At 35.4% G+C, this 19,212-nt stretch overlaps 2 protein-coding genes across 9 annotated transcripts in view; one reads left to right on the forward strand and one right to left on the reverse strand.

Moving 5' to 3' along the window:
* The window catches only part of LOC134534406 (lachesin-like), a 424,713-nt gene that overhangs the window by 340,075 nt on the left and 65,426 nt on the right, over positions 1 to 19,212 (reverse strand). The window lies entirely within an intron of this gene.
* The window catches only part of LOC134533681 (sodium-coupled monocarboxylate transporter 1-like), a 141,834-nt gene continuing 131,256 nt past the window's right edge, over positions 8,635 to 19,212 (forward strand). For 2 of the 8 annotated variants that reach the window (XM_063371234.1, XM_063371233.1), the window contains exons 1-2: positions 8,852 to 8,946; positions 9,121 to 9,341. In XM_063371234.1, coding sequence (XP_063227304.1) covers positions 9,148 to 9,341 — 194 coding nt within the window. In that variant the 5' untranslated portion in view covers positions 8,852 to 8,946; positions 9,121 to 9,147. Of the gene's footprint in view, positions 8,689 to 8,771; positions 8,947 to 9,120; positions 9,342 to 19,212 lie in introns of those variants that run through there. The other 6 variants (XM_063371228.1, XM_063371231.1, XM_063371230.1 and 3 more) reach the window with 5 other exon arrangements.

A 19,212-nucleotide genomic window follows, 5' to 3' on the forward strand; every position in this document is an offset into this window, starting at 1 on the left:
ACAAAAATTAGCTGACAAATAAAAATCGCTACTTAAAGGCCGTGAAGTGATGATAATTTATTAGTCATGTCGATAACACTTACATTGACAGGTCACGCATCTGAGCTGCGGGCGGTTCATTTCCCGCCTCTGGATTTAGACGGAAAATGGTGTATCGGACTCGTAGATTTTCAAACGTATAATGCCATACCGAATATCGACGAAGAAAACTGCAAGATCTGCTTCCTGAAAAGCGATGGGACCGCTCATGAAATACAGTTACCTGTTGGCTCTTACGAAATTGACGACATTGCAAATTACATTAGGGATATGTTACCACAGGATGTAGACTTTCAACTGCGTGGAAATCCAAACACTTAAAAAAGCATTCTAACATGCAGTGAAATTGTCGACTTAACGAAACCTGGGACCATAGGTTCGATGTCAGGATTCGAATCAAAGGTGTATGATGCAGGAAGAACGTACGAATCTACGCGCGCAGTGAACATTTTGCCTGTGAATGTCATAAGAATAAACTGTAATTTGGCAAGTGCAACGTATCTCCACGGAAGACTAAGCAACATGCTGCACGAATTTTCGCCGATGGTCCCGCCAGGATATAAACTGGTCGAAGTACCGCAAAGTATCATTTACGTTCCAGTCGTCGTGAAGTGCGCACACGAAGTCGTCGTCAGAATCGTTGACCAGCGAGGACGAATGGTGAATTTTCAAGACGAAGATATTACATTACGTCTGCACTTGAAGCGATGGGCATAAAGTTCGTAACACCGAACAGTTATAAAAGAAGTCGTATTGCCGTGAATAAGAACAGTTCTCTACCAGACATCGGTGCATAAACACCTGACAACATAAAGTATCTTCTTAGTATTGGACAAGTGCCGAATAAATATGGAAGACGAAATCCTCAACGTGGAAGGTCCGGTCATTTTTGATGACAGCATTACGAAAATGGAATTGCACGAGTACCAGCCTTTCCTGCTCGGACCGTACGCACTTTCATCGGAAGTACGCATTGCTGTACAGCACCAAGATATTTGTACTTTACCTTCACAGTCATTTCTACGTATAAGAGGCACGCTGACAAAAGCGGATGGTACGCATCCGACAACAACGTCAATATCCTGCAATGGTATTCTTAACCTCATCGAGCGCATTACATATGTACTCATTGGCGTCGAAGTAGACCAGACGAGAGATGTAGGCATAACATCTGCTATGAAAAATTACCTTTCGCTCACGCCAAATGAACTGACTGCTCCAAAGATTCCTAGTTGAGCTCTTGAGGATGAGTATAAGCTTCATGTTTATGCCGAAGGAAAGTTCTAAGTTTGTGTTCCTCTGTCTATGCTTCTTGGATTCGCTGAGGACTACAAGCATAGAATCATTAATTCGAAACAAGAGCTCATACTGCTTCTAGCCAACACGCACATTAATGCAATTGTCGCCGCTGCAGAAAAAACTCAAAATGTCTCGCTAACACTACAGTCTATCGAGTGGATGCTGCCACACATTCAAGTGAGCACCGTTGAACGAGTCAAAATGTTGAAGAACATATAAAATGGCAAGAACTTCGATGTGCCATTCCTATCCTGGAGCCTGGAAACTTATCCTGGCTTGCCTCATAGTCAGCGTATCAATTGGATAGTAAAGTCCAGCTTCGCTACGGAAAAACCGAGTTACATCATCGTCGGGCTTCAGACCGGAAGACAGCTCAATGCAGGAGTAAGTCGCTCCTTATTCGATAACTGTCAATTACGTAACGTAAAAATATTTTTAAACAGCGAAAGTTATCCGTACGTTGATATGAACATGGACTTTGAAAGTGGAAGATTTCTTCTCGCATATCAAATGTATGCCAAGTTTCAGCAAACTTACTATGGGCGGAGACAGTCAACGATACTGAGTCCTGTCAGTTTCAAGAACAAGGCTCCGTTAATGGTGTTTGACGTTTCCAAACAGGATGATCGATTAAATTCAAACATCATCGACTGTAGGATCGAGATAACGACTAGCGGAAATATTCCACCAAACACCTATGCTTTTTGTCTGATACTTCACGATCGGCTTGCTTCGTACAATTGTCGAGAAAAACTTGTGAAAATTCTGACTTAAATACTGTTTCGTTTGCGATAGTAATTCAGTTACGATCTAGCATTGCTAGCGACAAGATGTACTGCAACCTGCAAGGTTTCCAGAGCCAAAATGGCTTCGTGCTCAAGGAAATTAGCGTCACCTCCGGAGACAAGACTCGAACTCGCAGCTTCCGACCCCCGTATCCGTGGTAACTACTAGACGAAAAAAGTAAACGCTCGAACGAATGGCTATGTAAATATTATTACGGACTAGAGTGGGACGAAGGAAAAATCCCATACCACCAAGTGGAAAACATACTTGAAGATATACAAGTCCAAAACGAAACAATATACGTGGCCGGACCGGAACAGAGGAAATGGCTACGAGATCTATGTGACGACGGAACAGTTGAATTTGTAGATATACAGACCGACAATTGCTGTCCTTCCCTGCGCAAACTTAGTGCATTAAACGACGTGCAGCCAAGTGACAAGTTTGAATGTGTCTGTGCCTGTACAAACTCGCAGTTAATGCAGAAATGGCACACACATTGTTAGTAGGAGCCTGCATATTTAAATGTCGTACATACGTACGTGCCTTCAGTTGTCGTTCTACCCGCAAGAAGATGTTTACGTTTCATCCTGCTATCGTGTACGTGAGCGTACGACCTAGCTTCAGCAGTGTCGAGTACAGCTACTGGGATTCCGGGTATCTACGTACATATACAGAAAACTGTGATGAAGACGCTCAGCATTGGCGGTTTGCTCACTTTCCTGTGTCCTACGAACCGACTCAGCAGCTATTAGACTGTTGCGAACCTGGAAACTGTGCCGTCTATCACATGTGACCGCACACAATCCTTCCTGCTAGCGTCGCTGAGGTAGTCTCCTCGTCTGCATGTGCAACACCAAACATAAGCGTGTTGCAACCTGTTGCTACCTGTGATGCTTCTACGCAGACGTCCAAACGACGTTCGTCTCGTCGTCGAAGTTCAGGCAGTGAATCTGTCCCAACTAGCACTGCAGTAGAGCCGAGGCGCAGACGTGGTCACAGACGTCATCGACCATGTCTCGCTCGAGATGACGACATCGCAGAAGATGACCAGCCGGAAACCTGTGTTCCTGATCCTGTGACCTGCGAACCAGTTGGAACCGGAGTCGAAGAGGCAGTTCGTGTGACATTAAAGACTTTGCTTGCGAAAATGCTTAATTCCTTAACCTTACATGCATTTGTGTAATTTTTATAAATAAATGTGTAAAACCTGAACTTGTGTTTGTTTTTTATTTCTACAATTTTTAGGTACCTAATAAAAATAATTTTTATTTACAGACATTATTTTGACTAATGTAGTATTCCAGTAGACCGCAGGAATATAAGCGAAGTTCAGACGAGTGGACCCTCAGTATACCTCTGGCCGTGGTGCAGTACGGACCTGCTATCTTCAGTAAATTTCGTGAGATTTAGTTACTGCTCCAATGTCGAGTGGGGTAGACTTTTTACCGGCAGCAGCGGGGACCTCGATGACAGCAACGATGATGGAGTCGGAGATTCCGATACCGGCTGCAGAGAAGACCACGACAGCGGAGAGCTCAATGGCTGCGGTGTCGACAGCTGCGGAGATCCCGATACCGACTGCAGAGGAGACTTCAATTAATGAAGAGCGTACTTCGCATCAGTGCAAATACTGTGACGCATCATTTACTAAACCTACAAATGCGCGCAGACATGAAAGAAGCAGTTGTAATAATAATTTACTGAAACGAATACAATTTCAGTGCAATAAGTGTAATAAACTAATTTTACGCCTCGACAGCTTACATCGTCATTATATAAAATTCTCCGAGACAGTTAAGTGCAAGTATAATGAACATGAACATGGTTATTGTTTTTACTCATGCGTTATACCAGCTAATGAGAATATATATGTGAGACCCTGGTGATATGAACTTTAGTCCGTCTCTGGCTGCGGTGATGAACGCATCGGGTAGTCAGACTTGAATAATAGACCAGTATCTAGCTGTTCTTGAGACCTCGATGGCATCTTTACCAGTATCAACACCGACCTGGATCGAAGGTCTACCATCATCAGTGCAGACCACGATGACTACGTCGTCTACAGCTACACCTGCTCTCTCAGCACAACAGGGGATTTCGACGCGTGCAACATCTTCCACAGAGCAGAACTCAAAGGCTTCCGAAGTTAACATGTCAACAGTGTTGCAGATCTAAATGTTTATAAGATTGCTAACTTTAGCAAGAGCTGCTGAATTAGAATATATATTATGTAATAAAATTTATCTTTGAAGAAAAGCATGCGGTAATTTATTTATCGAACCTGTCACTTTTCTGGTATTTTGAATTAAATTTACTTTTTTTTTATTGAGCAAGGATCTATCTATGGAGAGGAATCAATTGATTTAATTAATATATTAATGAGTGATTTTCTTGATGAATATTTGAATTTTTCCCAAATCTCTAGGTTAATTATTATGAATTATCAAGATGGTGGTCATAACTGCTTACTCGAGGCCAGTTGGCAAGGAAACTTAGCTGTTTTTAGGACTTTCAAACATATATTTTTTGAAATGGTTATTGTTTCAGATAAAATTAAAAATTATTGCATCAATCAAGTATCGAACTGAGGCATTAACTTAAACTGACTAATTCTTAGGTTCATTCGGTTTACTGAAGACAGAGACCAGCCACAGTCTTTGCCTACATATTCAGTCGTTTTCTTCCCGAGAGAGTTTCTCGATACTTTTTTTTTAACATATTGCTTCACATCGTTGGAATTGTAAATGGGAGTATTCGCTGTCTTGAATTCACACTTCTTCACTTTGTCCTCAAACGGATATGCTTTACCATATACACAGTCCAACCACAAGTTATATTTTAAAGGTCCGTAAGTAGCTACTTCGTCCGTAAGCTGATTTATAATGTTCTGCCTGATATAATAAAGAAGAGTAAAAATGTCCTTCGACTCACTAAACGTATTTATATAAAAGCAGTCTTTCAAAATTTCACGAAATGCAGAGTTCGCCAATTGGAATCCGTTATATTTTACCTGTAATGCACCGAGTACAGTCTTAGGCTTAGATTCATGTACAGGCTCACATTCCTTTGTCGAACGTATATTTTTGTGCTTGTTTACATACCAGTCTACCATTTAAAGCGAGGAGTCGAAATTTCTGCAGCTAGTTATTCAGTACGCACACGGATTCCACCTTTACATTTTTTAACAAGTCGTCGCAAACAGTCAATACGTGTAAACCAAACATGGCAATCATCGCAACGAAACTTTAAACGAGAAGGATTTTTTACACATTTGATTCACTCATATCTTTTTTCAACATGGGAAAATGCGAACGACATATCACATCAGCTGCAAGGATGCCTAGATGATGAACACAGAAACAGGACCACGACGCATGCCAAACTCAGAGCTTGCTGGAGGCTCCGCACGGCCACTGAAGTTACGCCCCATACACTGGTGTAAGGCATGCCACGTGTGCCTGCCCGGATTACAAAGGTCCTCGCTACGCTCCCGCCCCCCTTCCTGCAACTACTCATCGTCATGCCTCTGGCCATTGTCAATAACACTTTTAGTGGCATGGGAATTCTGCGGGTTTCCCGAAGCCGCCGCACGCACGGATTTTCGTGAATGAGCACCGCCTTTCTCTATGTTTCAGGCGTTGGGTCGGCCCTGGATAACGTGACTCGTCACAGGCTCTCGTCGGTTCGAGAAGGGCGCCCCCGTGCCACTTCAAGCAGCGACGCCGGTCTCCGAGGCAGTTCTGAGAGTTCCGATAGTTCCGCGAGTGAAGGGAAGTGCCACATCGGCGAAGAAAGTGATAGACCCCCTCAAGAGTGGCGTGACGTGTAGCGACGTTATCGAGAGAATGCGACCGAGCGGCGCGAGACTGTGTGTGTGGAAAGGCGCGAGGTAAGGGGCGAATTAATGTTGAGTCTAGCTCCAGTGAGAATTGCGAACTGTGGAACTTGACAGACATTGAGTGACTTGCGAATAAACATTTTTAAGTGCCAGTGATTGATCAGATTTTTTTAAAGTACAATTGTTAATTAGTTATGTAAATATTACTAATTAATGAAACTTATAAAACTTAATTGGACTATATCTTACGAACACAATTCTTCCTACATAGGTTCGTAACAATATTATCTTGAACATCACGTGACAACCTTAGACAACATTTATTTCAAAGTCTCAATTGACATGGGGTACTATTATTATTTATAACAATTATTATTTTATTTTCTCAGTAAGTGATATTAAAAGTTTCTCATTTTTTACAACATACATTTTTATTGAGTCATTTCAGTATTTTTTATGTATTTCACTGTATCCATATTAAAGTAAAATAATGATTCCAAATATAATATACATTTTATTTGGTGTCCTTACTGAACCATTCTTTTTTTATTTATTTTTTGCTGAGTTAAATACACATTAAAGCTTAAATAATTAAGCAAGTCTTCAATAAGTATTCTCATGTTGTACATTGTGATTAGTTTTAGTAAATTTTTTATTTAATTTTAATAAAATTTTAAGAGAATACATGGTGCTAACCAATGAGTGAATGATATGTCAGAATTGGATTTATTTTTGTCAAAAATTCCACATATAAACGTTTTTTATAAGTTTTCCTACTTTTATGATAAAAATATATTGGTTCACATATCTTATAGTGTTTGTTAAAAAAGGGTTTAAGTTAATTTGTTCTTATTAAAAATATTTTACAGTAAAAACTTAATATTTAAATGAAATAGGTGTTTAAACAACGTTAATGAAGTAATTATAATTTTAATGATTTTTTATTTGATAAAGAAATAATAACATTTTTATGTATTTTCCAATAAAGTACAAAAATTAGATTAATTTTCCTTTTTAAAATTTTTTGATGAAATGTCTCTTTTATGTGTTATTTCGTGATTTTTACTATAGGGACTTTATAACAAAATTGGCTACAAATTTGGTCTGATTATTATAAGTAAATTCAAAAGCTCTAAACACTCAAAACATGAACTTTTATGAGAATTGTTAAAGCAGTCTAGTTAAATTAAAATTTGTTATTCAGTGTTAAAAGTATTTTAAATCACCGCTAAACGTTTAATACCTATTATTTATTGAAGATAAAATTTAGACACATTATTTTTATTTCTTTAGTGCAATTCATAATTTACGCATTATAGCTGGATTTGTTAATTCGGGACAATAGGAACGCAGTAACGTTTGCAAAGTATAATATAACAAACCAACAAAACTTAATTATTGGAGCTTACTAAATGCCTATAGTCTACATGAAGTAACATCGAAATCAGTTAACTGAATGGGTTAAAAAAAAATTTCTCTACTAAGTGGTATATTTTTCGAATCCTTGATAAAAATTGAATGTTATTTTAGATTGAAAACAATTTTAAAAGAAAATTTATACTTTTATTTGTAGTGGTTGGTTCGAGTGTATTTGCTTAATTGTTCACGTAGGTCATATGTAAATTATTGGAAGTGTTGTCAAGTAAATATGAGCAAACTAGATAATGAAATAATTAAATAATTCAAACAAACTTTCATAATTTATTAAGAAAAATTTATTAGCAGGACGATAAAGAAATTCATTTTTTTATAAATATTGGTTATTGCTTTGGGTCCCTAATAAAAATGGCATCTGATCTGACGATAAAGAAAATTTTAATAATTTTATGGCATACGGTTTTTAATTTTGACGATTTATTGGATATGATATTTTACCAACCATTAATAATGTCAAATAAAGAAGCTGAAACAAGCCGAGATATTTTTTTTATACATATGCCAAAACACATTCAGACACAGACACTGATGGAGATCTCATAAGCATATATTACTTCGGGGAAAAATACTTATAAGTATAAGAGTGCATAAGGTTTTTCCAGCATTTATACACGTTTATATAAGCATAAGTACCCTTTATTTAAATTGGTAACACCTAAATGAATTTTTCTTTTTTCATGGTCATATCTAAATTTCATAGGTATCAATATTTTTGTTCAAGTGTATACAACATATGAACTAAAATAATTTTTCGTCCCATCTTCAATAACAAAAATATTGATGACAAATCCACCATAAATCATATATGTACAGCCTGGCAAAGAGGAGATAGATATATCAGGTCAACAATGTTTTTGAAGCTTAGCCGCATAAAAGTGATAGCTTGCACCAAAGTTTCGCTCAAAATTGTAGCAGTAATTATCAGGGTTAAATAATCAACCGTATATTTCTCACCACAGAGAATGTCTGATACAATGCTAAGCGAAACGCCGGTACACTCTACCACTTCAACGCGTTTTAACCTAGAAAAAAGTATAGTTCATTAGACAACAGTAGCAAAAGTATGCAATCTACTTCAGCACAAAAATTTTATAACTTCTCATTGTTCTCATGAAGACAAACACATTTTTAAAGCCATGCTTACCCATGTTAAAGGTTACAATTGAAAGACGTTTACATTAGGATTAGCCATTATGGTCAAGGACTGCTAACAAATCAGATAACATTTCGTGAGGATACTGAGGTGGGGTTGCTGTTTAAGGTCTAACTAGTTTGCTTCTGATAAGGTAAGTCATAGAAATCTTACACAGGTAGAATTTTTTTTTTAGTGTGATTAGATAGATATAAGTAAAAGAATTTAAGATATTTTGTTTTTATTTTAAACATAAATGTGTATGGTTCTACTTTCTCTTAAACTAAGCGATGAGTAACAACGTTAAAATTTTAGATTTATATTAAAATTAACATGGGCTGGAATTACGATAACCGTCCAGATAACAGTTTTCCAAATTTCTTCCCAAGAATCACTGCTATTAAGAGCAAAGGTGATTCCTTACTTCTAAGCTCAATTTTCTCCCTAATAGGCCTACCCATCAATTGCAATTTATGTATTGTGTTTAATTGATTTTTCTGCAGGACCTTAAACATTATAACTATTTCAAAACAATTGAATAGATTTTGAGAAGCTGTATTAAGTGTTTGAAAATGTTTTGTCGCAGAGTTCGGGTAGTATCCACCAATGCGTCATGACTAACTCCACTGGCACTCCATCCCCCTACTTTGGATGGGCGGACTACAGTGCCTTCGGTCTGATGGTGGCATTATCCACAGTAGTAGGTGGTCTCATTGGCGTGTGTGGTAAGCAGGACACCAAAGCCGACTACCTCCTGGGTGGCCGATCCATGAAGGTGTTTCCCATTGCCGTCTCGCTTGTGTTCAGGTGAATTATCTTCACTTATGAGAATTTCTCAGGTCCATTAATGTTTGAAAGTTTCACTTATATGGCCAGAAAGTTGTACCATTGAATATTCAAGAGTAATTAATATTTTTATGCACAATCTGATGCGTTATTCAATCAGCCATCTGCAGTTATTTACTATGAGACTACGTCTGAGCATATCTTTGCATAACTGTAAAACTTAACTATTTATATAACGCGTGAAGACTGTGTTGAGACCATTAAACTATATTTTGTTTCAAAGAGACTGACTTCAAAAACTGATCCCAATATATTTTTTTATAAAGGAATAAAATTGAGTCCTTAAGCTTTTAATCTTTGGTTGTCACCAATTATACAATTTTCGAACATCAATTGAAATGCTTATTCAAACGGAATTTGGTTCAGTATACTTATAAAAAAACCATACATTAAATGTTTACTGATGAATTAACATATAAGTTATATGGCATTTGGTGGGAGTAATTTCGTGAAAATGGAACGGAAATCGGTAAACGGTAATTTGACACAAAGATGGCGGACCCACGTGTAGAAACAATTACCCCTATATGGTCAATTTCGTAATTATTAGGGTTCAATGTAAATGTATTGTTGTGACAAATGAAACTTTATGGAAATCAAACAATCCCGGTAATTTATTTGATAACTAAATTAGTTACAGTAAAAATTAATATGAAGTTGTAAAATAACTAAGAAAACTGGCATTAAAATGATAACGGAAGTTATTTGTTTAAAGTGAGTATTAAAAATAAATTCTGTGACTGACATTATAATGTCATTTGAAAATTTGAGGTTGATTCCTTTTGCTGATAATTGGTGTGCCTTAAAACAAGTCATGACTAATGTCAGGTATGAAGACCAAATGTCTACCAACCACGAGGCGTACAGTGCGAATATACTCAACATTATTTACACTAACTGAAATACTTCTTTTAAACATTATTACAAAAGTAAAAAAAAATAATGGTGACGAGATTAGGTTAACAAGCGAGCATTTAAAAATATTCTACTTATAAATTCCAAAGAGCCTTAGTAGCACAGTGGTATAGCGCGCGTATCACAAACTATCCATTTATATCGTACTAGCAGCGAAACCCGGCGTTGCTCGGGTTAAAATACATCGCATGGTTAATGGTATAAAAATACATTTATAACATAGATATTATATATTTCTATTTCCGATATTGAAAGACTTATTCGGTTATCAAACATACGTGTATATAGAGTATATATAATAGAGTAAACTAATTAACGAATTAAAATAATTATAAGAAAACTTTAGTAAATTATAAATTCATGTTTTATTTACATATTTACATATTATATTATTCATATACACATTAAATGTTACATTATATATTGATATATATTATACAATTACATTTTTTATTTTAATATTATTTTTTGTTTTGAATTTATTTTCACAACACTTGTATACACTACATTTATAGTTTTGTTGTTCGTACTGTATATAAACCAATTTCGAGGTTATCCTACTCTTGAGCATGCGACGTATAGTTGGCCTTTTGCAAAGCATGGTTCCCTTCAGTCAACTCCACAGTACTGGAATGTTTGGCCCTGTGCTTTGTTAATAGTCATGCTGTAAGCCAACTTCACCGGGAACTGTAACCGTTTAAAAGTAAAGGGCAATCCATTTGATATTAAAGGTGGTATGAATAATATCTTTCCTTTTCCTTTACCATACATTATACTGGCTTCAATGACGTTATTTCGTAGCTGTTTGATGCATTCTCTCGTACCATTACACAGTTTCAGATAGTTCAGATTTCGTAATACAATAAATGGTAAACCAATTTTTAATTTAAGACAGTATAATGGCATTCCTGGAACATTTAATGAATTTAAAAATTCAGAAGGAAAATTGACGCATTCCAGCTCATCAGTCATTGTATCAATTGACATGTAAATTTTCTCTTAGGCCGGAATCATTTCCTCGATGACGTTGTTGATGTCGTTGACAATGTCGTTCTTCGTGGCTAGAATAATTCGGTCGCGTAACCAGAATTGGTATAATTTTCAATAATATTTGGATATAGGCCTACTTCATTAATAAGTTGTTCAGGTGTTTCAACAACATTACATAACTCATTAGTTAATGTTATTTGCCCAGTATTTTCGTCTATTGGATAGGTGCCTTCTCCTATATGTAAAAGTTTTTCAGAAAATTCTTGTGCCTTTTCATCTCCTGAATTCTGCGCCCTCATGATCGTTGTTAATTTATTTTTACGTGTTCCCATATATACGAATTATTTAAGCAAGCATTAATTTCATCTGCCGGCGTCAATTTGGGAATGACAGAAAGCGTTTAACGAAAATCACCTGCTAGTATTAACAACACATCACCCCTTATATTCATGTTGTCGCGTGAACCTTGACGTGTTATATTGAGTGCTTATAGTGATTTTCTATGGGTCATTGTGCTTTCGTCACATATAAAGGATTTGCACTGTTTCAATATTTGTCCACGTGCTGATTCTTTTGTCATGTCACATACCGGAAATTCATAGTCAGCTACATTTAATGCTAATTTCAAACCAGAATGCGTTGTTCGTCCCGATGATGCCAGGACGAGAACAATTTCTTTATTTGCACGGATTTCAGCTAGGATTCAATTTATCAAAAATGTTTTCCCAGTGCCGCCAGGTGCGTCTAAAAATATTAGGCCACCTTGCTGTTTTCTATAGTAAACCATTATTATATCATATGCCTGTTTTTGACTCTGAATTAATAAGTTTTTTTTTGTGTTGAATGCAAAGCCCCAATTCGTCGATATTACAATTTGTTTCTCTTAAAAATTCACTGTTCTTAGCATCCAAATGACTTCGTTTAGGAGATTGAACACTTATTTGTATCTACTAACGTTTGGTTAGATATTGCTAAACATTTATCTTCTATCAATATCAAAGCTTTGTTAAAAATTTCTTCATTGAAATCAATTTCATTTTTCGTCGCAGTTCAGCCAAGATGTCATCGCTCATACATTCTCGATATTTAAGCCATAGATAGTCTATTTGGATTAGAAGGATCACATGTAGTTAATATAATTGCAAATAGCTCACGAATTTGATTCGCTGTTGCCGTTTGGACTGCTTCGTTCATAGATAACTCCCAATTATTATTGTTTTCTAGTAGACCTAATCTTTGAGATGCCTCTCGATATGTTTCACAAATGTAACCAATGATAGTTTTTAGGTCTTCAAAACACGTTGGGCCACGAATAGTGTGTGGTAATAAACGTAGATAGAAACATTCAGCGTTTTTTGGATGCACTGTGTAGACTCGTCCTATTATGTAACTCTTGAATACTCCATCATGTCCTTCTACTGGCATTCCACGTTTTCGAGGATTAAATTGTTTACTTGTTGTAGTCCATGTATAATAGCTTGGTACTTCTGAATAAATTAAGGTCTTAGAAAATGGATCTTTCTGGCATAGTTCAAAAAACGCTGTTCAAGTTGTTCGTGTTGGTGGTTCTGTAGCAACTTTTTGTGCCGTTTTTGTAGTGAAAAACACACGTTGTCTATTTTCTAAGTGGACGGATAAATGGAGAACCAGCGGATCTCGATCGTGAATTGGAAAACTTAAAATTCGCTTCGTTAGTATTGATGTAATGACCCATTTTATATCGTTTTACCTCATCATGTTGGTTTTATTTGGTTACCGTTAAAACAGCCATATCACTGCCTATATTAATATATTTGCACACATATTTAATTGACTTGACAAAACTACAGTATTCAACATTGATATGGGCATTAACATTTTGGATAAAAGTGGATTGTATGGAACTACCCATTGATTGTTAATTTAAATTTCTTTATTGCTTCGTACTTTAAATTTAGCTGAAAATCCGCATTGTTCTGGTGGTCGACATCTGTATTTCAGATATCCGTCTTCGCCGGTGACTGTTTCTTTCAAAAGTGGCTTTGGATAACGTTTCGTACATTTTTCATCTTTAATGCACTGAGAACCATGTTTTTCACTATTATATTATATAAATCAGGATATTCTTCCGGGATTGGAAACTCAGCCTTAATGATATCATCTATCGGATTTGGTTGAATTCTATTTTGAAACCAAATTAAGTTGTGAGAATGTGGCAATCCTTGTTTCTGCCATTCAATTGAAAACATCCAACATGTAACAGCACCAAATATTTGATTTTTTACGATGGCGCCAAAAAAAATTTCATTTGTTTTTGATGAAAAACTCGGGCAACAATATCATGTCAATCACTGGCCGCCTGCCCATATTGTAATTCGTCTTTTATTTTCATGTAAATGTTATAAATAAATCTGGTCGGCCGTGTTTTCTGACATAAGTTATCGCATCTTGAGCATATTAAAGCATGTGACGTGGACTTCCAGTAAACGTAGATGGCAAGATGAACAATTTTCCCATGTTATCGACGTTTCCATCATTCATCATAGCATCGCTCAAATGAATGTATTCATCCCAACGCAACTTTCGTTGATAATGGCGAATAAATTCTAATCTTTCCGTCTCAGTTTTACCATACATATCTAAATTAACCTGCTGAAATAATTGCTGACATTGTAAAATATGGTTATTTTCACCATTTCTCGTCATAATTCGATAAGCATAAAGTTTCATAGCTGATACTTTTTTGTTAGTTTAGCAATCTGTAGCTGGATCGATTTGTTGAATATTAAAGTGACAACCATTCTCACCTTACCAAAAAAATTAGCGGATACTGTAGTGCCAGAACATTCAAATAGTTTGTTCTTTTTCACTTGTGATAATCACTTGAATTTTTTTGTAACTGTTTACTCTTAATTCCAATTGATCTTTACCCGACTGCAAACACGATTGAACTGACGAAAAGTCCCTGAATTTTGTTATATATACCATGAGATTCCAAAATTTCCAGTACCAAAACACTCTAGAATATGAAGATGTACATCACTTCGATTTGGTTCTTTTAGATCAATAATAACTATTGTACACATTTTGGAACTTTACAGATCAATCTAATTTGTTTTTAGAACTTTCTCGAACATTTTAGATAGCTTAAAATAATTTGCACTCATTTTAGAATTTTCTTGATCATTCTAGAATTTACTAGAACTTTCTCAAACATTCTTAATCTATCATAATAAATTTCACTGATTTTGGAACTTTCTAGATCATTCTAGAAATTTCCAGTTTTTTCTCTAAAATTCTAAATCGATCATATCAAATTGCACTCATTTTGGAACTTTCCAGATCATTCGGGAAATTTCTAGAACGTTCTCGAACTTTCTAAATCGATAATAACAGTTTTGGACATTTTGGAACTTTCTAGATGAATCCAGAAATTGGTAGATCTTTCTCAAACATTCTATATCGATTATAATAGTTTGCACTCATTTTAGAATTTTCTAGATCAAAACAGATATTTCTAGAACTTTCTCGAACATTCTATATCGAACATAATATTATTGCACTCATTATAGAATTATGTCAATCATTCCATAAATTTCTAGAAATTTTTCGAACATTTTAAATTTATTATAAATTTTTACACATTTCGGAAGTTTTAGATTATTCCAAAAATTTAAGAACTTTCTTGAAAATTTTAAATCTATTATAATAGTTTTACACATTTCGGAACTTTCTAGATTATTCCAGAAATTTTAAGAAAATTGGTAGAACATTCCAGATCAATATTATAACCGTTTTACATATTTTGGAACTTTCTGGACCATTGAACCAATTTTGAGATCTTTTAAGAAGTCCTCATGCGTTAGAAAATGACAGAAATGTATGTTTTAACATTTTCGCCACCCACAACCACCCCAAACCACGCCCCGCGACCAAACTCCCTTGCTACCACCTGGAGACCAAGATGTATTTACCACCCCAACGGGAAGTTGATTAGGGGTTGGTGGTGATTGAGAAAACTGTGTATTTACGAACTAACAAAGCATTTTATATTTAGATATTTAGATTTATTTTTAGATAAGGCCAAGTTTATAAAACACGCAAAGGACTGCAAACGATGTAATAGCGCAACATTCATCAATGTAAGAAAAATGCTGTGTTTATGAGCACGAAAACGCATCACGTCAACAACCTGACCACTTGAAATTGTAAAACAGTTGGAAACAAATTTTTTCCCTGGCTTCTTTTCTAAGTTAAGTTTATCAAGAAAACATATTATATTGAGTGATATTAATTAAGTGATATTTTCTTTCACAGTATGATAGTTTAACAAAGGATAACGTTATGTTTTTTTTAACACCATTGTAATACCTCTATGCACATAATGTCTGCGTCTATAAAAGTTTTCGGAACACTTCGCTTTCAGCATGTACATCGAAAACGCAAGCAAAAACGCAAAAAAAAGTTGGAAGTTGAACAATACTTATGTTGTGTTCTTGCGCCCTTGCATAGTATATAAACCTGGACTGTAAACTTAGTTTTGGCATCTTGCGTTCCTTGCGTTATTGCGTTTCTTTCACGGTTTATAAAACCGTCCTGAGAAACGCCACATGGCAATGCATCACGCTGATCAATACCAAGCGTGATAAATATTCAATAAGAATGTTTGCTAGTACTTACCTATATTACTGGACGCAAATCACACACGTAGTTCCCGCACCCACCGCAACAATTATGCAGCTAGCAGTAAGTTCACTGCTTTTGCTACCTAAACATTGTTTTCGAAGACGAAATTTATGACTATTAGAAACGGCTCCGATAAAAGAGAAAAAAGTTTTTAAAAAATTAAGCCCGGCTTTGTGGTTTATTTTTTACATTGAATTTTATGAAAAGACTAACCATTTTGTTAAAATTCAGCCAAAAGTTAATACTTCAGAGATTCCCTTTAGCGTTGTGAAGTTTAGTTCGCGTTTTCCACCATCGATGGCAGCACCATCTGTTACACACTTACGTTCCTTAAATTCTGTCGCATTCTCGAAATTACTACAACCAAATGCCTTTTTAGGAGAGCTAAAATGTTTCTCATCAAAAACACATATTGAATAAGTAGGTTTAAAGTAACAGGTAATGATTAAAGTACACACATATGTTTCTTTAAAAATTAACTACACAATTAGGGTACTGATTGGAGCAACAACTACATGCGTAACAATAAGCACGACACTCATATATACAGTTTAAAACCGTGCAACAAGAGAAACCAGAAAATAACTGACCACTTTACTTACATAAATTACCTGATATGGCTGATAATTTACCACTGTAAGAAAAAATATGTTTTAATTTCAAACGTGTGTAGGTTTTATTATGATTAATATATCTTTTACTACTCCTCTTACATTTAACTTGTTTATACTAACAAAATAATAAGAATAAATTTCAACCACTTCACCCCCCCCCCCCCCCCTTTTTTTTCTCCAAGTTTTTCTTCACTGGAGACATCAAAAATATATTTAGATTTTGAATTTTTGAAATGAAAAATACATATATTAAAATCCTAATTTTACTTTCGAGTAGATTAGTGGTTATGCTTAATATTATTTGAACAAGTACACAACATTTGTTTCTTCTCTTTTAGAAAAGTATGAATATGCGAAAATTCAGAACCTCAGATATAGTAAATATAGCGATGTACGATAACAAATAAAACCATACTCATCCCGTTTTTACTACTTCAGATGTAAAATGAAATATGCATAAAAAACTTCCATTAAAATATTATGTTAGTTCATCCGGCAAAATGTACCATATACTAGGTCATTTCATTAGAACAATATTTTTAGAAGGCAATTTAAAGCCTTCAAATAAAATATTACTTCCAGATAGAAATTTTTACATTAGTAAATGTGGTTTATTATATAAAACCTTAATTATTTGCCAATAATTATAGAATTACTGAAATAGGATAAAAGTTTTTAAGATGTTATGTTTTATAAATTACATATCATACCGAATATCTTAATAGTAGTACGTAAATGTTGCTTCGAGCACAGAGTGCAGCGTGAGGAGCCGAGTGTCCCTCTGCCATCATGAATATTGACGTCACGGCGGCCATTTTGGGATAAAAAATGTACTAAAAAAATAACTCATAATGACTCAAAATTCCTAAAACATTTTCCGTTTTTTTGGGAAAAATTACACGTTTTGAGAGAAAATTTCCCATTTTTGGACTTAAAAATGCCATCGGATTCGAAATTCCTAAAAAAAAAAGGGCTAAAACTCCGCATCTACAGCCTCCAATAAGCCTCTGGCAACATCTTGGATTCTGAAGTAACTGTTCGTGGCCAGGTTCGTAGTTGACGTTCAGGCACGTACAGTAGGTGACAATATGCATCCAGTTGGTAGCCGGGAATGTCTATTCAGCGTCCAGGTACGTACGACCATTAGGTGACAAGTCATATCTAGTTGGTAACCAAGCGCATCCAGTAGGTGGTCAAACACATGCAATCAGCAGTCAAAAGGTATAATTTCGCCAATACTCGACGAAAAATTTTAAAAGATTATGTACAATATCATACGCATAGGCCAAGTGCCTCCGAACCAAGATGTTTCATTCACCAATATGCGACCAACATTTGAAACCGGTCATGTTCTATGACACGAAAATATACCAGTCGACTCCGAACCATTAAGCCAATCATGTCCAGAGTACAGACTTATCTATGCTCATTCATCGACAAAAAGGAAGCAGTTTATAAAAAGAAAGCACATTAAAAAATAGGAAAAACATGTGAACGAAAATTTAATATGGTGTGATATGGGCTCGACACAGTCCCAATATACAGTTGGCTCCAACTGCGCCAATGCTCCAAGTGCATCAATTGATCCAACAGCTCCAATTGCTCCAAGGGCTCCAATCGCTCCAAGTGCTCCAACAGCTCCAACAGTACCAAGTGCTACAAAAGTTGCAGGAGATCCAATGTTCCAATTGCTCAAAGACCTTGTCTATATTTGTATAATTTATGTAATAAAGTTTTTATTTGTATTGGTGTTGCTTTATTTCTCGAACCTGTAACATTTATGATAATTTTAATTATATGAGCATGCTTTTAAGTGAACTTTATTTTTTGCATAGATATTTATAATCGAACCAAGGACAGGAATCAATATATTCAATCATTATATTAGAAAGTGATTTTTTTGAAAAAGTTTGGAATTTTTCACGAATTACTAGCTACATAATTACAGACTTCCAAGATGGAAGACATAAATACTTACTGAAGTCTGGTTTATGTGGAACATAGGCTAGTTTAAGGATTTTTAACATGATTTATTAAATAAGCATTTTTTTTTACTAAATTTAAAATATTTGCATTGGTCAAGGATCTAGCCTATGGACAGGAACTAATCGAAACAATCAGTATATTAATTGCATATTTCTTTAATGAATTTTGGATTTTTTTCCGAAATTACAGCTTAATAATTATGAATTTCCAAGATGGCATAAAAATTTCAAGTTGGCGACACCAGAGTAATAATAAATGATTACTGCACTTTAGCAGGTAAAAATCAACTAGCATGATGGTAGAGCATTCTATCACAAAAAAAAATGGTAGACTCCAGCAGACGAAAAAAATATGGCTGACGTGGCCTCAAACTAATTGGCAATGTATACATACCCTGGCCTTAGTAGTGGGATGTCAGTCTGCCTGGCTTCCGTGGAGGTAGGATCTGTTGTCATTTTTTATTTTTGTCCTATACCGGTACGACCGAGGACGTTAGCTAGTGTTAAAATAATATTTTGTTAAATTATTTTTTTATTAATTTTTAATTTGTTTATTTTATAGAATAAAAGTTAGAGATTTTCAAATTGGCAGAGCGTAACGAAAAATGCTACAATCTAGAATCCAAGATTGTTTCTTTAACGAAATGCGCAACGATTATGTAA

The sequence above is a fragment of the Bacillus rossius genome, chromosome 7 (genome assembly GCF_032445375.1).
Source record: "Bacillus rossius redtenbacheri isolate Brsri chromosome 7, Brsri_v3, whole genome shotgun sequence".
In the NCBI taxonomy this organism is placed as follows: Eukaryota; Metazoa; Arthropoda; class Insecta; order Phasmatodea; family Bacillidae; genus Bacillus; species Bacillus rossius.